At 41.9% G+C, this 20215-nt stretch overlaps 1 protein-coding gene across 1 annotated transcript; it reads right to left on the bottom strand.

Annotated features, from left to right (window-relative positions):
• Nucleotides 1-889: 889 nt before the first annotated feature.
• On the bottom strand, nucleotides 890-19643 carry LOC131686991 (branched-chain-amino-acid aminotransferase, cytosolic). The gene is made up of 7 exons (XM_058971031.1): nucleotides 19319-19643; nucleotides 9599-9811; nucleotides 4097-4306; nucleotides 2870-3100; nucleotides 2503-2806; nucleotides 2279-2433; nucleotides 890-2211 (listed from the first exon to the last, which is right to left on the bottom strand). Exons 1-7 carry the CDS (start codon nucleotides 19334-19336, stop codon nucleotides 2023-2025), a joined length of 1320 nt encoding a protein of 439 aa, XP_058827014.1. The 5' UTR covers nucleotides 19337-19643; the 3' UTR covers nucleotides 890-2022.
• Nucleotides 19644-20215: the final 572 nt, after the last annotated feature.

Here is a 20215-nt window from a genome sequence, read left to right as displayed (position 1 = left end):
AGCAGAATAATAAAAGATCCATCTTCCATTGACTTCTCCCCGCGAGGATAAGGGAAGCGCATTGAAGGCCAACGCCATTAGTAATGTATGTAAGCGCCAGCCACCATCACCACCACGGCCCTGCTGCTCGAACGGGAATCGATATCCGCCCTTATCCCACTGACTCCGAGAACATAAATGGCACCCGGTCGCGTGCATACATGTGCAGTGCATATGTAGGTTGCTCGGGACCGACTGACTAATGGGGAGGCTGTCAGCTGATTTCGTGGCCAATGGCAGTGAAACGTCCAAAGAACGGTTTAAAAGAAACGGAGGAGAAGGGTGAAGATGCGCTATTTTTACGGATGTCTTCTCCGTTTCTGGTGGTTTCGAAAAGGGGGAAAAGCGCAAGGATTGTAACCTGTCTGTTACTTGCGGAATGGATGATGCAAGTTCAAGGACGATAATGTGTGTGGGTGGGGGTATAGATGTTCCGCGTTTAGAGTGTTTGTTTGCAGCTCTTCGCCGTTTGTCGAATTAACGATGTGAAGGTGGAGGGTGCTGTCAGAGTTCCCGTTTACGGATTGGAATCTGACCTTATTCAGGTCCGCGCTAATTGAACTGACTTGTCAGTTGGAGATAGATAGTTTTAACTTTGACCCCGGTTGAACCAAAAACCATGTTATATTTTCAATTTAACTGTCAATATTGTTCTAAACAAACATGAGAACTGTCAAACTCTATACTAAACTCATTTTTGATTCCAAATTTTCAAATGCAAATGGCAACAAAAAAGTACTACCATGGTAACCAAACATAAACTGTCACCGGCGCAGCCAATTTCGAACAAACTTCTCCAGCTCACGATGGAGTGTGATTTACCCACTGCTCGACTCCAGAATATCTCACCTGCTGTAGCGAAAAAACCAGTTTTCTTTATTTTTGAATCTTGTCGACGTTTTCAGTATAAAAAAGCGAACCTTATCTACAGAGCTTTACAACTACGATACTGCTAAACTGAGGGCACTTGCACCGACTTACTCGGAATCCTAAAGCAAACTTGTCTACGAGGCCTACTATAACCAATTGTTATTTACAAATTTGAAATGCACTTTTTCTCGTTTTGTACGACAAACCACCTCCGATTTTTTTTTCGAAGTTTCACGTGGTTTGGAAATTTACAATTTTACTCTAGCGTTCGCGACTAAACCAAAAACAAAAAGAAAAGCTCCAAAATTTAAATTTAGAGAAGCTCTAACCGACACAAAAAGTTCGATCAGCAATACACTCTATCCCTTTCACGCAGCTCTCGTTTTTTTATGGTCAGCTTTCACGCTCTCTCCCTGTCCGATGTGCTCACCAGGCGCTTCGCGCCTCTCAGTTGGCGGGGAACAATTTTCGCGCGCTGTCAATTCGTTGAAATATTTCACTGAGGTTCTGCCGAGGGGTGCTAAACTGGTTCGCTTCGATTTATTCGAGTTTCGGTCTGAGATGTTCTGAGCTTATTATTCTTTGTTTTTAACTGGAAAGCTAAACGTTAGACTGGGAAAGGGAAACTAGTGTACTTGTACCTAACCTTGCTTAGCCTATTAAATGCAGTATGCAAATTCGTTCTAGCTTTCGTAATTATAGATGTAAATAAGTATGTCTTTAATTTGTTAGAGATAAAAAAATGACAAATCACATTCATGTACGAAGTAGAGTTAAATACGTATGACGATTTCTGGTTCCTGGCGAGACACTTTGAGTTCACTTGGAACGTTTCTTGGAAACAGACTACAGTTGGTCAATCTTACCCATAATAATAATAATATTAATAATAAAAATAAGCAGGAAAAAGATCCATGGTTTCATCTACGCTACTATATACAAAGGCACGTACGTACACTGGGCCGCCAATTGAGTGGCAGTATACCACTCTTCTGGAGTGGAATCCAGGCACAAACAATCAGCTGGAAGACGGGCGATTTCATATCGAACTTTCGCACACTGTACGCAGATCTTTCGCTTACTCTACACGGCTAAAACCCCAACGCCCCCAGATCAATCTATCACAACCGACCACGGATGGTCGAGTTTGCCGAACTGAATCGCGGTCAGTGTATCGTATAGCCGCTGATACACCGGTGACTCCTGTTGCAGCGTTGGCACAGGAATATCTTCACCGTCGTAGGCAACACACTCGATCGGATTGATAACGACGGCCGTTCCGGTGCCGAACATTTCCAGGAGCTAAGAGGAAGAAAACACTTTTTGTTAGTCTCAAAGGCCTTCAACGACTGACCAGCTTTACACTTACCCGTCCCTTCTGCGCCAGCTGACGAACCTGTGGCATGGTGAATTGTTCCTCCTTGACGGAAAAGTCTCCCCATTCGCGGCACAACCGGAGCACGGAGTCTCGTGTGATTCCCGGCAGAATTAGACCATCAAGTGGGGGTGTAATCAAGCATTTTTCTGTAAATTATTGAAAACAAATCGGTTATTGGATTTACCTCATCCTTCTACCCTTTCGCCAGTACTAACCTCCATCATCGTTAAGGTAAACCATGAACACGTTCATCACTCCGACCTCGGTCAACTGATGGTCCTCGCCGTAAAGCCACAGTACCTGATGGCAACCGTTCTTCAGCGCTTCCTTCTGCACGTGGATCGTCGGTCCGTAGTTGGAGCCAACTTTCCGATCGCCGACACCACCCGGCCAAGCTCGAGCATACTTCGGGTTGGCGTACAGCTTCAATCCGCCGGAGCCGGCCTTAAAGTATGATGCCGCAGGTGACATGATGGTGTACAACAGGGCAGATTCCGAGGATGCAACTCCAAGCGTGGGCTGTTGACAAGAAAAAAACCAGAAGTTATAAATCGCATAAATCCAAAAAACCCTCCAACTAACCTCAATTCCGATCAGTGTCGGTCGAATGTACAAACTGGCCGATTCGGCATGTGGCACCCATTCGGAATCGATCATAATCAACCGGCACATGGCTTTGATCAGCTCATCACCATCGAACGTCGGCAGTCCGGAGCGGAGCGCAGTCACGTTCATACGGGCCATGTTCATCTCCGGTCGGAACAGTCGAATCCTACCGTCCTCGCCACGGTAAGCTTTCATGCCTTCGAAAAGCTGTTGGATGTAAGGAAGGAAAAAAACAATGTTGTTTTAGTTTGCCGACATTCAACAATGATCTGACATCATCCCACAGTAAGCTATACCCGACTTCAGCCGCAAAACAAGGAAACAGACAATAACCTACAACGAGTAAAACGAGGAGGCTCGAGCGAACAATCAGCTAGAGCCGACCTCCAGCGGCTTCAACTGAACCAAATGTTTCACCAATAATAATAGCCTCCCCGATGATAAGCCAGAACGGCGATAGAGAATCAACTATACACGCGGTTAACACGCCAAACAGCTGACGCGAAACGTCAGCCAGTTTGACCCCTCCTGTTTCGCTCGAGATTGCAAATCGGGGACCCAATATCACGCGGCGTTGCTAACGCCAGTCTGAAAATGGATGGACGCCGCTAATCAGTTGGGACCGGCCGTAGTTATCAGCCAACTCCCGCCCAAGCTGCTAATCAACAATGCAAAATGGTCCGGAAAACAAATTTGTTTTTTCTGGAACACTATCGCCATCAGGTACGATTTGTCTGATGTTGTCCTGTTGACAGCGATCGATTATATTTGCTTGGTAAACTAATAGTGGTTCGGGTGAGTGTAAACAGATTGAGAAAGACACGCGAATCATGTACATATGAGATGCTAATTGACCTTTTCTATTGGAACTATACCCGATTTTATTGTTTTTTAACTTCTATCCTCCTCAATCATTTCCGCAAGAGTGAAACTTTTCCGTTGTTTCTAAAATTTTTTAGATCTTTTTAAAAATAAAATTAAATAATATGTAAAACCACCTTCGGCTTGCCAGCGGTTCGCTTTCCTTTTTCTAACAGAAAGCGGATCGACGGCAAATTGAATAACTATTACCCACCTTTGCGCGGTTTCTAAATTCAAAAAAGCTCATAAAATGTTCGATTCGAGTTATTGATTGTTACGACTATTAATCTGGCTTCCTTAAACCCGTCCTACGGCAACCCAACAAACAAACAAACGACTCACCTCCACCGCATAGTGGAACACCTTGGCCGCCGGGTGCAGGTTGAGCGTTTCCATCGGGGTGATTTCCGGTTTCTGCCAACCGCCGAGCCGCCGGTGGTAGGACACCTTCAGCATGTGATCGGTGAAGTACTTGCCGAAGGTCAGATCGTCCGCGTCCGGTTTCGGAGAGAGTTGATGCGGTGCGGCCAGCCGGACCGAGAGATCGGAATACTGAAACGGGAAAGATTTGAGAGGTAAGATTGGTTTATAGAGCTGTAGGTAATTGGTTTAGAAGTGAACTGTTGAGAGCGGGATGCAGTAAATTAAACAATCATCATTTCATTAGGGGTATGTAACTTACTGATTTTTTTTGATGCCGATTATTGCTGTGTACGCAACACAAAATACATGAATAATGTTTTGATTTTAGAAACAATAAATATCAAATCCTTATTATTAACCGCATTTAAACAAATTCCATACAAATTTCATCATATTTTAATGTCCCAAACTGTTCACTTTTGAAATTTAATTATGGTGAAAGTCAATCAAAGAGAAACCAAGTTGAATCTGGATGGTGAATTTGCTCGCCATAGCTAACAGAAGTGCATCTGAATTCTGGCTGCGTCATTTTGAAAATTTTGACAGCTGCCGTATATCCGCCGGCTGCTACATTTTTATCTTAGCGGGAAGTTCTGCTTTAATTCCCAATGCTTCTAGGAACGGTTGGTTTCGAAACCGTCCAATGAAGGACGTTCGTTGGACCAATTTGGACGATGAACAAATAACCGTTCAACAAACGTCCATCGTTGGACCCGTTTTGAACGATTTTGAAACAATTTTTTGGATGTCTCAGTGGGTAACTCGTTTTTGAACCAGTTCGGAATTTTGAATGGAATCAGTGTGGATTCAGGATTCCAAATCAAATTCCGTGTGGTTTTACCGGGGAGAAGCCCAAAAAATTGTTTCGAAATCGTTCAGCACGAGCCCAGCCCAGTTAAACCCATTCCAGAACCGGTTCGAAATTTTGAATGGAGTAATTACTGCATTCCGCATCAAATTTCAAATGGTTTGACCGGACAACAACAAATTATTTCAAAATCGCTCAACACGTCCACTGACAAGCCCAAAAAATTGTTTCAAAATCGTTCAACGCGGGTGTAACGTGTCTAACGATGGACGTCTGTTGAACGGTTATTTGGACGACGTCCAACGTTGGTCTAGCGAACGCCCTTAATCGGACGATTTTCAAACCAACCGTTCTGGTAAAAGCGGAAAACAACCCAGTTAACCTCAGCCGGAAATGAACCGGAATTCTGGCTGGCTCCAATTCGCATTCCGGCTCCAGTGACACAACCGATTCTAGTGAGAATCGGTTGTGTCACTGGAGCCGGAATACGAACTGGAACCAGCCAGAATTCCAGTTCATTTCCGGCTGAACTTTACTGGGAGGAAGGGCCACCAGCGGGCAAAAAATTCTAAATTATTGTTTGTTGTAATGTATTAATTCATAAGGGGCGGGCGAATTTTACTTGTCATTTTGGAATTTGACATCTGTAACCCGTCAGGGTAACAATTCAGCACTGGGTGAAAATATACCTATTCGTGCGTACTCTCTCCGTAGAGTGTATTGTTTACATAAAATTATGCTCACCGCTGTTTTTGTACCGTTAAGGTTAAATTTGTAAATTTTTATAGTTTCGCGTTTATGAACGGTTTTGGTTGTACATATAGGTGTAGTAATTTTTGTTGAAAATTTGTGTATGCATAACATAGGGCTTAGATAGGCCTGCAGATCAGAATGACAGTTATGAGGCGAGGCGGTTGAACAAAAGTAGATAGTAACAGACAACGGCATCGAACGGACGCCCCGAGTAGTTTTGTTTTTCCGGGACAGTTTCCCGCTACAATAACCAGTGCGCGTGTGCGACGGTGACAATCCCATTCGAAAGGTGCCGATCCGTGGTTTGCTGCCGGGTCGCCGAAAAAGGAAGCTAAGCGCCAAGGAGCAACTCGCTTCCCCAGCTAAGTATAAAGAACCCAGAAGACGCCTTTCCGCTCTCGCTGTGAAGGATCAGCCGAACGAGCCTAGCTCTCCTTCACAGCTAAACATCAAGGAGAGCGAAGCAGGGTGGACAAAGGTACCCTCTGGAAAGTACACTGCGGTGACCTCTGGGATCTCTCGCGGGAAGCGAGTAGATCCGGCGATAATTTGCCATCGTCGCTAGGGAGGTTCCAACAAAGGAGCCAAGCTCACCTCCCTAGCTAAAAGTCAAGGACCGCTGCCGGAGCAGCCAATGACACCAACAGGAGAACGCGGCCGTTGTAATCCAGGCCGGTCGGAAAAAATCGTCCGCCTTCCCAATAGCAGCAGTTCGCCGAGCAGGAAGAGGAAGTGAGGAATAAAAGTCGGTAAATTTAGTAATTTATTTGTTTACTTATGTTATTTGTTGTTACGAAAATCCGAGATTTCGGTAGACATCTAGGCCGCCCTGAAAAGAAGGGTCCGCCGGGCAAACAAGAACCCGAGTAGTGGGCAAACCGCTACTTACACATCCAATTGGAAACGTTACTGAAACGGGTCTGGTAGCGGTAAGGTGGCCGTGAGGCAAGCTTTTTGTTGTGGCAGCCTTCCCGGAATGTGTGACAGTGATTCTACAATATATGCAAAAATAAACCGAACCGGTACCAAACCGGTCCTGCCAGTGCCTGCTCGTACCCAGTAAAGTTCAGCCGGAAATAAGTCGGAATTTTCTACCAGACACTGCTGTTCCATTTCTGCCGACATTCACTTAAAGTTCAGCAAGTCAAACCACCGAAATTCCGACCTTTTTTTCCTGGCAGCCGGCAACCTTCAGAGAATTCTGTTAGGCGCGTTCGGGCGGTATCCTGATTTATAATTCTGTCTGTCACAACTTTGTTCGATTTTTTTCTCATCTCGTGTTTTAATTCTGTCAGGTAAGTATTGCCAGGATCTTTCCACGGGTTATTTCCGAGTTGTGCCAGGATTTTGGTCTGTTCTTGCCAGAACAGTTCATTTCCGGCTGAACTTTACTGGGAGGACCCCTTATTCCGGAACCGGTTCGGATTTCTGAATGGAGTCATTATGGATTCCAAATCAAATGAAACAACCGATTCCAACTCAGATTTGATTTGGAATCCACACTGACTCCATTCAGGATTCCGAATCAAATTCCGAATAGTTTGACCGGGGATCCGCGCAGAAATCTGACAGGGCTGCTAAGCCAAAGACAGAAATCTGGCCGAACGGTCTTTGCCAGAAAATTTGGTGGCCGGGAGCGTCATGCAAAAATAAATGATTTCTGGAAGTTCATTTGGAGCAGATGCGCCTCTTTTCGTGCAGAATATCATGTTCTTGCCACAGACAGTGCTGAGGTTAAGTTGAAGAAGTAGAAAATGCTGCCGAAATGAAGAGTAAATGATGTGAAATACTAGTAGGCACTGATCTAGATTCGTAGCTAAAGTATGCCAAGCGAAAGTCGGTTGAACTCTGGCAGGGCCTACCAAATGCAGTTGTTCCTTGATTTGTTCGAGAAAGTAATATCGGATTTGCTCTTCTGCTCGTTAGGCTGACGGCAAAGAAGTCATTAGCTTCACCTTTTGTTTAACTGAACAGAGCGCGTGAAGATCCCGTACACTACCCTGACAACCAGTAAGCACGAACAACAACCCGTCATCAGCTGTATATGCGCCTTTATGTCAACCTTTGCAAGTCACCCTTAATACTATTTTAAGTCACCCTTAATGCTATTCAAAACCTGCTTTTGGCAAAATATACGGTCGCATTGCTGTCAGGCCCTACAATTTGACGCTACCAATGCCGGAAATTTGACACATATTAGTGGCCCTATATGGTAACGATAGCAGCGAAGCAGCATTTGAAATGCTGACCAAATGTTAAAATTACGGCTTTGCACAAAAATTAACAAAAAACTTTGTCGTCTTTTTTTTAATTCTACCATGGTTAGATCATTTGAATTACATTTTAATGTTCGCTTTTATTGTGTACTGCTTATTTCCTTTTATAATCATCTCTATTAAAAATTGCGATTTTGACAGATGTATCGTTTCTGTATGGAGTTCGACCCTAAGTGCACAGAGAACAGACGTCCATCTTCACCACTCAACTTGCGTAAAATCTCTAACGGTTTCGAAGGTAGTTGGGATATCCACACCAGGTGCGCTACTGTCGTCATGGTTTTTTGTGGCTGAGTTCGACTGAATTGACAGCGATTATTCCTCTACCCAAACTAGTCCGGAACCATATGGAATCCATTCAGGATTTCGAACCGGTTCCGGAATGGATTTGACGGATAGTTGGGATAGGTTGGTGTGGCGGCGCTAGTGATTACCGTATATCAATTCAAATATTTACACACGTTTTTTAAATATTTTTGTTCGATCATGGATGTCTGTTCTCTGTGTTTACATAATCTTCATTTCATCCATTGTCAAGACTATTTAAATTATTCTGAGCAGATCTTCACTAGTCAAAAAATGTTTAAATCATTGGCAATGCTTATTCATGGATATAATGCAATCGAAATGCGATTACTAACAAGAGGAATTTTAATATTTTTCTGTATGCCAATTTACAATTATGCATTCAAAATGCTAATATACTGCAAGAATCATCTGCTACTTTACTGCATGTGTTAATGCTTGGTGGTTACCTGGTAGGTAATTAAAGGTTTTATTTATATTTCAAACGTAAAACATGTTGAGGAATAATTTTACGAAATTGACTTACAATACTTTGATTTAACTACTTAAACTCTTATCCTTATGCAGGGTAGCCAAAGATGCTCGCCCCTGTGGCTGAATGTCAAATAACGTCGATAGTGTCAAACAACGACAAGCTTACATTTTTGTAGAAAATCAACCCCATTAAAGAACCTGTATTATCAAAACCCAACGAACAGAACTGAGTCAGTCGAAGGGAAGTTGTTACGTTTTGTTATTCTGCACCGTCCGCCCATCGCTTCCCAACTGCTGAGTTACCTATTTCGATCGTGTTTTTATTTGAAGTGTCACATTCTGTGCATTGAGCACAACAATTTAATTCCGTAACCCAGCATTTTCGATGGTTCCCCAAAAATTGATGTGTAGCCCAAAACCAGCCTGGTGCTACCACCATCCGCTGCCAAGCTTAAAAACAGGCCCGACCCCGGCGCCAGTGTAAAATTCTGACGACATAAATAACAATTATTTCACCATTCTCAAAACTGGTCGACTATCCGAACGACCCAAAAAGTTGAATCTTCGACCGTGCGAGGTGTGCGTGCACAAACGAGCCACGTGACATCACGACACGGAGTCAAGTTCAGAGTTGATGAACGACGGAACGGAACGACGGTGTGCGATAGTATACCGCAGCGTTTAAACCGGATTCGACATTTACATTTGCTAATTAGAAATGTACGATTGTTTGGATTAGTTTATATTGTTTTAATTTCTTTCGAAAACTAACCCGAGGTCATTTGCACGATCGGAGGGACCTACCTTAAACAGCTCTCCCACATCGGGTGCATGGTCGAGCCTCATCGGGAAGGGAGCAGCAAGCGGTGGAGCCTGCGATAGCCGCGGTGGCTCGTACTCATCTACGCGTAGTGCCTGCTGGACCTGTTGGGAACCTCCGCTGCAAAGTCGTACCTGCGTTTGCAGCAGCTGTTGGATGAGTTTGTGCTGATTCTGGAAGATGTAGCGGGCGAATTCCTGTGAAGGGGAAAATAGTGGCGTCGGTTAGTGATTTGTTGAAGCAAAATCGATCTATAATGGATTTGGAATCTCCGGCTGATATTTCTAGGGTTTTCACGCGAATACTAACAATTGTCTTTATCAGACCAGACAGTGACGTAGTTGTGGGCCGATTTTTTTTTTCTAATCGTTCCTCAGTTACCGATATGGTTATCGGCATTTTTTTCGGCGGGGCACATCCTAGTCCTATCTAATCGAAATGCACTGAAACAAGACAATCGCTTGTGGAAGACTGCTAAATGGCTGCCAAAAAAATATCACATCCAACACATGCAGTGACCCCTGGATGATAAGACCGCGCGGTGATGTGTGCTAACGGTAGAGAGAAAGAGCGAGAAAAGTAGGCTGGTCAGACGCGAACCGGTGTTACCATGGAACAGGACGTGTACTGATAGCACTGATTTGCGTATATGAGGTGCCGCCAAAGTAACTGTAAATAACAAATCTGTCAGATTTGAAGCTTTGCTTTGGTGATAAAATATTATGCAGGGATTTTTTGGCCATAAGCGATATATCGGTACTGATAAAACAAAAGGTTTCTTCCAGTACTTTTTGCTTCTGTCTTCAAATTATTCAAAATTTCGAACGATATAAGCTTTGGCATTGAGGAGGACTCCATTTGTTATTTTTCCTGTTATCCAGCAGTAGCGGAACAGAGATAACAGTGACATTGGCCTGAAATCTATTGAACTAAATTGCATCCCAAGAGCAAAAAGTGCATCCTTATTGCGCTACTAGTTAAACCCATTTTTTATCGGTCAGCTGATTTCGAATTATCACACGCACGCTCAATTAGTCCGCGGTGCAGTTTGCCTTCGCACACTTCTAACGACCTCTGCCTGCGTAAAGGAGGCTTGGCGATTGTTCTCTCAATGATATGCAAATTTTCCACTTGGTGTCGCCGACGCGCCGGTAGCCTAAATATTTTTATTAGTAAACGAGTTGTTTAGCAGCTATATACCCGCTTATCGGTCAGTCGGATGGTAGTCGATCGACCAGTAAGTAGTATTTGAGTATTCTGCACTAGAATAAAATTTAAATTTCTGGTATCATTTTGGTAGAATAGAAATATAAACAGTCCAATGTGACCACCATGAGAAGCTCCAGAGTTGACAGAAAATGGATATGTCATGCAGTCTCCTTGTTCGGTCACGTACGAGAGAAGCAAATTCAAGAGATCCTGTTTAACTTGGAAACTGTAATCTGTTGGTTAATTTTTCAAATGGTGCGGGGAAGTCCTGCAGTCTTGCTTATGAGGACTGAATATTGAAAGATGTGCAAGATACTAGGTTTGTGCTAGTTGACCATTTAGACATAGCATGGTGTTGAGCCTCGGATATTTAACTAGGAGTTATGAGTGATAAAATCCAGGACAATCGGTCTGAATTGCTTAGGCACTCTGCATAAAACTGGGAAGATATATAATTTTGAAGTAGAATACTTCTAACGTTTCAATACAGAGGTCCCGTTTCAAAAATTTCTGCTGTGGTATTTTCCCAGTTTTGAAATGCAAATAACTTCCATTGTACTGAACGACACCACTATATTTTGGCACCGTTTTTGCCTTTCTCATATAGAAAGGCTTTTCGGTATTTCCACTGGAAACATCAAACTAACTGGTTTTAATAAAACCTTTCAGAAGATAATAAAAATGGCCGCATTCGTATTAGCAGCCTAAAGTGTATTCTACTTCACATCGGTTATGTCTCTGACATCGAGCCCGGCGCAGGATGACGACTTCTTCTTATTTAGCAAAGAGGTACGCTGCTTGTAGCCTCAAGGATCTACCTATCTGTCAATATTAAATATTTTCATCGAAAATATTTCATTGGTGCTTCTGCTCAAAAGTGCAAACAAAAAACACTTCGTGCACATCAATCGAAAAACCCATCATTTAGAGCATGCCCATGGGCATTGCAACTGAGGAACCCAGAAGATTGGTGAAAAATCATCCAAAACGAATCTCACATTGGACACAGCTGAACGATTTGTTCTACTACACTGGTTGAAACCCATCGAAAACGGCATGAGATTGATGATTTAACGTCGGTAACAATTTTCTCCCAGACGCAAATTTCGTTGAAAATTTTTAAAATGTCCAGCAATTTTTGGTTAAAATAGACCCTCTAAGAACGGTTGGTTTCAAAATCGTCCAATGAAGGACGTTCGTTGGACCAATTTGGACAACGTCCAAATAACCGTTCAACGAACGTCCATCGTTGGACCCGTGTTGAACGATTTTGAAACAATTTTTTGGACGTCTCAGTGGGGACCGACATTTGACAAATATCTGTTGTGTGTCAAAATCGTTCAACAAGTGTCCAACGATGGTCATCTGTTGAACGGTTATTTGGACGTCGTCCTACGTTCCAACGAACGTTCTTCAATAAACCAACCGTTCTTAGTGGGGAGATTAAGTCTGAATAGGTTCTTGCATTACATCTGGAATCCATTCAGGAATCCGAACCGGTTCCAGAATGGATTTGACTGGGTTTGACAGAAATCTCGCTAGAACTAGAAAAAGTACGGTCCGGGCATTCTGTGTGGGATCAGCCACCCAGTGATTCGGCTGATGGTTACTCTAGTGATACAACCGATTCTAACTAAAATCGATTCGAGCTGGACTAATAACTAGAACCAACAACCCGGTCAAACCATTCGGAATTTGATTCGGAATCCTGAATGGAGTCAGTATGGATTCCAAATCAAATGTAACAACCGATTCTGTGTCGGAATCGGTTGTTGCATTTGATTTGGAATCCATAATGACTCCATTCAGAAATCCGAACCGGTTCCGGAATGAGTTTAACTGAGAAGGACCCCGGCTCATTTTTCGTCGGAATTTACTGCCCTCTAAGAACGGTTGGTTTCAAAATTGTCTAATGAAGGACGTTCGTTGGACCAATTTGGACAACGTCCAAATAACCGTTCAACAAACGTCCATCGTTGGACCCGTGTTGAACGATTTTGAAACAATTTTTTGGACGTCTCAGTGGGTGGGTTGTTAAACCGGTTCAAAATTCTGAATTTATTAGGCAATCCCACAGTTTATAAAGAACAGTTGCGCAAAGACTGAAGCAAATCTACCAATTGAACACTCAAAACGTCTACTTATCGGACACGAAGAATAACAATGCTCGAGTGCGTGGGGAGTATCGTTATTATGTGATTATAATTATGAGAAAAAAATCAATGATGTAATATTAACATTATTTAAAACCAGGAATATTTCGCTTAATGGCGATTATCAAAAACATATATGTTCACTGATATTCAAATTTGGCACTATTTCAAACACCGGAACAGCTCTGGGTAGTGTTAATAATCTTCCACCGACAGTGAAAATAAGAAGGTATTTCTCATAGTTAAAGTGCAGCTAAACTTTTGACAAATTTGTGTATGCATTCCACTTATACATATGTACTTATTCAAATTTATCTTACGCTGCAAATTCGACTGTTTTTTTGTCACACCCCAATCAGACGGCAAGCGGCAAAAATCAATGCATTTCGTTCTTAGTTGCGGATCAGTTGAGAACCGGTAAAAGCTTAAATTCTTTATACGATGTTATTTATCGTACTGATTTTTACAAAATAAAACTAAACACTTAATTTTAAATTTTTAAATGCACAAAGTTAACTTCTAACTGAAGAGTTCGGGTGAAGTCATTGGAAATTTAACTAAAAATAAAAGGTTGCCAAAATTTAAAAAAAGACCAATGATTGGTCCAATGTTGCCAATCCTCTTTACGCAACTCTACTATTAAAAACTCTGGGCAATCCATTAGACGTTTGTTTGACAATTCAGCGGTGGGTTCTGTCAACAAGTCTACTCCTGCGAACAGAAAAACTCGTCCGACAAACAACTTTGTTAGTCCCATTCGTTTGATGTTGGATCGAATCAACGATATTGTCGGATGTCGCACCCCTCAGAGTAACGTCAAAATAAGTAAACAAGAAATAATCAGCTGAAACGTCTCATGGATTGCCTAATAGACTTTCTCATGGATTCCCTAATAAACATCTTATGATCCAAGAGCCTAACGACCTGTTCAGGGTATCATCCAAACAATATGTGGAATCGTTGGACTATATGGGTTAAAGTTAGTGTATAATTTTTTTTTGTTAGGGTTGCCTAATAGACTTTTCTATGGCTCCTGTACGTACACGTCATATGACACAAATACTACATCACTAGCTGGTGGAAAATAATGAACAAAGATGGCAAAAGTAAATGGGATTGTTTACAACCAACAAACTGCATTAGTGTTCGTGAGTGCAACTATGGATCCCAGCTCAAATGCAACAAGCGATTCCGACTCTTTCGGAATTAGGCTGTGCACGCTGAAGAAGTCGACTAGCAAGTCGACATAAATTGACTTTTACTGTGAGCCGTGTTTACTACATTAGGCTTTACAGCTTAATGGCAGAGTTGGTATATACGGTTCACAGAAAAAGTCAAATTTATGTCAACATCGTCAGCGTGCACAGCCTAATTGGTTGTTGTATCCCTCTAAGAACTGTTGGTTTCAAAATCGGCCAATGAAACCCAGTAAAGTTCAGCCGGAAATGAACTGGAATTCTTGCTGGTTCCAGTTCGTATTTGGGCTCCAGTGACACAAGCGATTCTAATTTGGACGATGTCCAAATAACCGTTCAACAGACGTCCATCGTTGGAGCTGTGTTGAACAATTTTGAAACAATTTTTTGGACGCCTCAGTGGGCAGTTAAACCCAATCTGGAACCGGTTCAGATTTCTGATTGGCCCAGATAAACCCATTCCTGCACCGGTTCAAAAGCTTTCTGAATGATTTCCAACTCAATAACCGGTTCCGACTCTATCGGTTGTTTCATTTGAGTTGGAATCCGTACTGACATCCATTCTGAATCAAATTCTGCCTTTCAGCAGGCTGTGTCAACGATAAAAAATGGTTGGCAGAATTTCTGGGAGTCTGGTTGGCAGAACTCTGCCACAATGCCAGCTGTAATGCAGCAATAGTTTCTGCCCTCTAAGAACGGTTGGTTTCAAAATCGTCCAATGAAGGACGTTCGTTGGACCAATTTGGACAACGTCCAAATAACCGTTCAACGAACGTCCAGCGTTGGACCCGTGTTGAACGATTTTGAAACAATTTTTTGGACGTCTCAGTGGGTGGCAGCAAATTTCGTTTTACGGTTCATAACGGTTTTTTCCTACCCTGTAAAAAATGCGGACGAACATGGTCAGGCGATTAAAAAAGTTTGACGTTTGACTCAACTCGTCTGTGCTAATTGCCCCTAGGAACAAATGCAATTTGCGAATGCGATTTAAAGGCAATTTCAATACTTAGACAAATTTTCTGGCGGCTGAAATGGACTTGGCTGTTTTTCGCGTTTTTCAAACATGGCGGTTCATGTTTGGTTTAAGCTTAAAATTGTTTTTTGAACAATTGGTGTGTTTTCACATGTACTTCGTTTGTCTAGTGCACTACATTTAGCCAACGAATGTGGGAAATTGTGGAATCGTGTGTATGTATAGTAGAACAAGATCTCTGACCTAAAGTCTTAATGAACGTCAGATTGTGATAAGTTTTGAAGTGCAATACCAATTTTACCATTGGTTCTTCCTATAATTTGGTGGTGATTACCTAGTATACTGGTAAGTATATGTGAGTAGATAATGAATCCGAAAATAAGCATTATTTTTAATTTTCATATTAGGCAATTAAGGGCGATTAAATGGCGCCTTCCCTGGGCGATTTGGGGGCGATTTAAAGGCGGGTTGAGCGTCAAAAAAATGACGGCGGCAAATCGCCCAAATGTTGCATTTGAAATAGCCCCCTAATTGCCAGCAATTTGCTGGCAAATTGAAGGGCAATTGACGCATCCGAGTTGGCAAATAGCCCCCCGTTAACCAGCAACTTGCCTTTTTTGACTGGGTAAGAACGGTTGGTTTCAAAATCGTCGAATGAAGAACGTTCGTTGGACAAACGTTAGACGACGTCACAATAACCGTTGTTGAACGATTTGGAAACCTTTTGTTTGGGCTTCTTAGTGGGTTCTGCTGGACATGTCTGACGGAACTGGTTTTGTACCGGTTCAGTTTTCTCTTGCTAATTTCTATATTTTTACTCATTATAAACATAAAAGAGGTAAATATAATTAGAATTAAAGCCTCCTTACTGTGTTCATTTTTAATATTTGACATCTAAAACGCAATCACGGTGAAATTCAAACAAAGAAAAACAAAGATGAAGGTTCTAAAGCACTAGATTCAATGTTAAATTTATTGCCTTTACTTTTATTTGTGCAAATGGAAGCTGAGAAAAACGCACTAAGGCTGAAAAGAACTAAACAGTTCTCCGATGGAGACCATCTCAGTATTCTAAAAGAGTTCAAAATCAATCCGTTATTAAATCAAACTGACTGGATGAATAGAAAATATAACTTTGAACGCGTATTCAACGTATCTGAACCAAGTCGCACTGAATGTGAAACAAGAGGGCTTACTGTTAAACCAGGATCAAAAGTTTTCCACACTGATGGTTCTAAACAGAGCAACAAAGTTGGGGCTGGGGTAACTGGTCCTGGAGTTAACGTGTCAATATCTATGGGTAAATGGCCAACTGTATTTCAAGCGGAAGTACAGGCAATTATTGAATGTGCCACGATTTGTTTACAACGTAACTACAGACATACGAATATATGCATCTACTCTGATAGTTAAGCGGACCTCAAAGCATTGAAGTCAGTTACGTGTTTCTCTAAATTGGTTTGGGAATGCACTCGCAATTGCTACAGCAGGTGGCTAGCAAAAGTACAATGGATCTTTTCTAGGTACTGTGGGCACTGTGGAATTGAAGGCAATGAAAAAGCAGACTTGCTAGCAAGAAATGGACAATCAAAATTATTCCCATTTTGTGGGGTCTCAGAATGCACCATAAAAATGAAATTGAAGAACTGGGAAAATTCAAATATAGATGACATTTAGAATAAAATAGTAACTCAACGGCTGCTTAGTATGTTTAATAATGATTTAAGTCTTTCAGCGGTTTAGTAACAGTAACAGGGCACTGCCCGAGTAAATATTGCCTCAAGCAGTTAGGCCAAATAGAAGATGATACCTGTCGCTTCTGCAACCTAGATAGGGAGAACTCAGAACATTTATTTTGTAACCATTACGCACAGTGGGCACCTCAACAGGCTATGATTAATAGTGTCGGAAAGTGGCAGACAAAAAATAAAAATTGGATATTGCTTAAAATACTATCAAAGACGCTCAATATCTGATTAAAAACTTGACATCTCAATCTTTTGTTTACCATTTATTCAGATATCTCCAATCGAACACGAGAACTTTCTATGGTCTATGGCTTTTGATAGATTTAGTGCTCAATTGGCATTATTACAAACCGATAAATTGTCAAAAGATGTTAGTGCCGAGTCTTAATACAAAGATTCAGCATCATAGTATGAAATATATTTCCGTCTCGGATCTACGTTTGGTTAGGGTGACCAGACGTCATGGTTTCTCGGGACATGCCCGTGTTTTCCTCTAAGCAAAAAATCCTCTAAGCCTAAATTTTGATTCACAGTGCTTTCGCTTCTTCCACTCTAGTCTCGGCTGCGGTTACGGACGACTTCAACCGTAACTGCAGGGTTCTATGACAGAAAACACACAAATCGTATCGAATATTTTCAGTAGTTCTGTAATCACGAACCTAAGACAAAGCGCGTTGTTTATAGATATTTTAAAGCTACTGTTGATTGAATTTGTCGTGGAGGTCTACTTAACAAATTATTGCAACTTTCAGACACGAATAGACTGACGTCGTGGTTGTCTTTGTACTTTGACCAACAGAATACTACGTTTCTTTAGCACCCCTGGCATCCCCCAGGGAAGCATCTTAGGCCCACTGCTGTTTGTTATATTTTTCAACGAGCTGGCAGCTAGGCTTTCAAAGTAAGCCAATCTGTTCAGAACATTTATATAGTGGTGCATTCCGTAGAAAACTTCATTCAGTGGCAAGCGTTACTTGATATACGTTTGTTAACTGGTATCACAGTAGAGGCCAGTAGTCAGCAGCTCTATATGTACCGTAAGAAGCTGTCCAAAAGCCAGATGAAATTCTACTACCATATAAATGATGCTGTTTTAAATAAGGAGAACTAGGGTGTTCTACAAGATAAAAAAAAACTTTATTTCCACTCTCACTATGCGTTAATTTCTAACGCTTATCGGAAGCTTGGCTTTTTGCTCAAAAATCGTCAAAGATTTCTATTGACCAAAGTCGCTGTATTGCATAATCGTTCGTCCAATATTAGAAAATTCGTCAGTAAGAAATGAGCGGACTCAACGAATCCTTTAACAAGCGTCCATCGGTATGAGACCTATGTTAAATGATTTGCCAGAACTTTTCGTGGATTTCTCAGTAGAGAAGCATTCGAACGGAAAACATGTCAATTGACAATCAAATACATAATCGACCAACAGCATTCTAGGTTACTGCGATCATCCCCCGAGCATTGTTTTGGTAACCCATTAATGGAGCAAAACGGTGAAAAAACAAGCAAATCAAAGCAACGCTACAATCAAGGGGAGATAACCTGATTACTTCATGTCTACTGAGATACAATCGCATTCGACTTAAACGTATCCCTGCTAAATGAATACCGCACCACGCCAGGAAGCTATTATATATGGCGGCATAAATTATCATTTCCTGCTGATCCTGAACGTTCTAATGAGAATGATCGGTGGTTTGCGCAAACCTGATATACGTTGGCTTGCTTGAAATTTCCTGCAAGGATAAAATTCAAATTCACGTAGTATAGGTCAGACGAAGTTAAAATTTGACAGCAAAAACTGGCTTGCAAAAAGATGCTTACAAAAAAACGTAGAATGCAGTTCGCCTTGTCGCATACTAAATGTCGGTGAACGGGCAGCAATCTGAATATATATTAGTTGCAAGCTTATATTTGAAACATTTTCAAAAATCAGTGAATGTATTATAACACATTCGACTAAAATGAGACAATCTTTCAATTAGAAATAAGATAGTTTCTCAAGGGAAAAGCCCATCCCGCAGTACTTTTCACCTCCGTCTCCTACTCCATTCTACACATTTTTGTCTGCTTTCATTCTACTCCTCAATTGCATCATTTTCTTCTATCCGGCACCACCAAACCACGTGGTCGAAGTCGAATCGGTAGACACTACAAGGAGATGGTGTATGGTAGATTGTTTGTTAGCCAAAACCCCTTTCTCGACCAGTCTTTAAGTACTTAATTCCGTGAATACGTAAACAGTTTTTCACTCTAACAGACAGGTTCGGTTGTGTGGATCGTTCCCCATCGAGCCGACTTTTTTTTGCGTGCTGTCGATCTATAATTTAAAACCAAACCGGGACCTGGTAGTGCAAAAAAGCATATATAATTCTAGAGGTTATAGACCAGGTACAACAAAGCAGGCTAACCGCTGGCTCACCTTGCTTCTTAAGACCATTTTTGCAACTTTTTTTTTGTTTTCGTTCGTCACTAACACTGCTGAAGACCAGAACTTGTTGCGCTAGTTCTGTGGTTTATTTGGTCTCTTTGATGGTCCTTTGCTTTTTTGTTTTTTGGCTCACTAACCGCGATCACTGCACTTGGTATGGTTTGTTTTAGTATATGTATGCACTGCACTGACACTCAACGACTTAGAATCCTTTTTAGGACTTTATTTGTATCTTGTATTTTTCTTCTCTTATGATAATCACTTCACTTCAACTGCAACGAAACACTTTCAACTTTAACGTTAACTGTTCAGGAACCAAATTAGCACTGAGTTGAATGCGGCGATCGCACCCGAAAATATAACATCCACCAAGAAGCCGAACAAAGCCGAATCGAAAACCGAGACGATGCCGAAGCCGACAGTGGAAAACCGAAGAAAGGTTATACCTACACATAATAAATACATAAGAACATAAGCAAGCGGACGGGCGCCGCTGCTGGCAAGCCGAACACGCGCAGACCCGAACAGGGGCTCGCAGAGCGTCACCATTCACGAATACGATCGCGTGTGTCACTGCGTGCGGTGATTAGCGTCAAGTTTCGACGCAGAACTGCGTTTTTTTTTGCTTTTTTTTCTCGTTCGGTCGTTGATAAGAGCAATTCTAGAAAAAACTGGACAACGGAAGGTCAATTTGGATATTTTTGAGGAACGACGACGTCAATGAACGGTTTCGGTTGACCGGGCCAAAGAAAGGAACAAAGTTTGGCGCAATCGGCGAGACTTGTTGGTATTTTTTGTGTGAGCGAGGTGGATTAGAATAATATCATAACAATTTCTGGAAATTCTAAAGAAAACAATGAAAGATTTTGGAGGCATGGCCTGCTCTAT

The sequence above is a fragment of the Topomyia yanbarensis genome, chromosome 1 (assembly GCF_030247195.1).
Source record: "Topomyia yanbarensis strain Yona2022 chromosome 1, ASM3024719v1, whole genome shotgun sequence".
NCBI lineage: Eukaryota > Metazoa > Arthropoda > Insecta > Diptera > Culicidae > Topomyia > Topomyia yanbarensis.
The sequence above is the reverse complement of the archived record's forward strand: the minus strand, read 5'-3'. Positions and strand labels throughout refer to the sequence as shown.

Bases quoted from the DNA above. Each gene is read 5' to 3' on its own strand.
- LOC131686991 (XM_058971031.1), bottom strand. The intron at 4,307-9,598 runs GTAGGTCCCTCC...TTCCCGTTTCAG, and splicing joins ATGTGGGAGAGCTGTTTAAG to TATTCCGATCTCTCGGTCCG. The intron at 2,807-2,869 runs GTTAGTTGGAGG...TCTTGTCAACAG, and splicing joins CGACACTGATCGGAATTGAG to CCCACGCTTGGAGTTGCATC.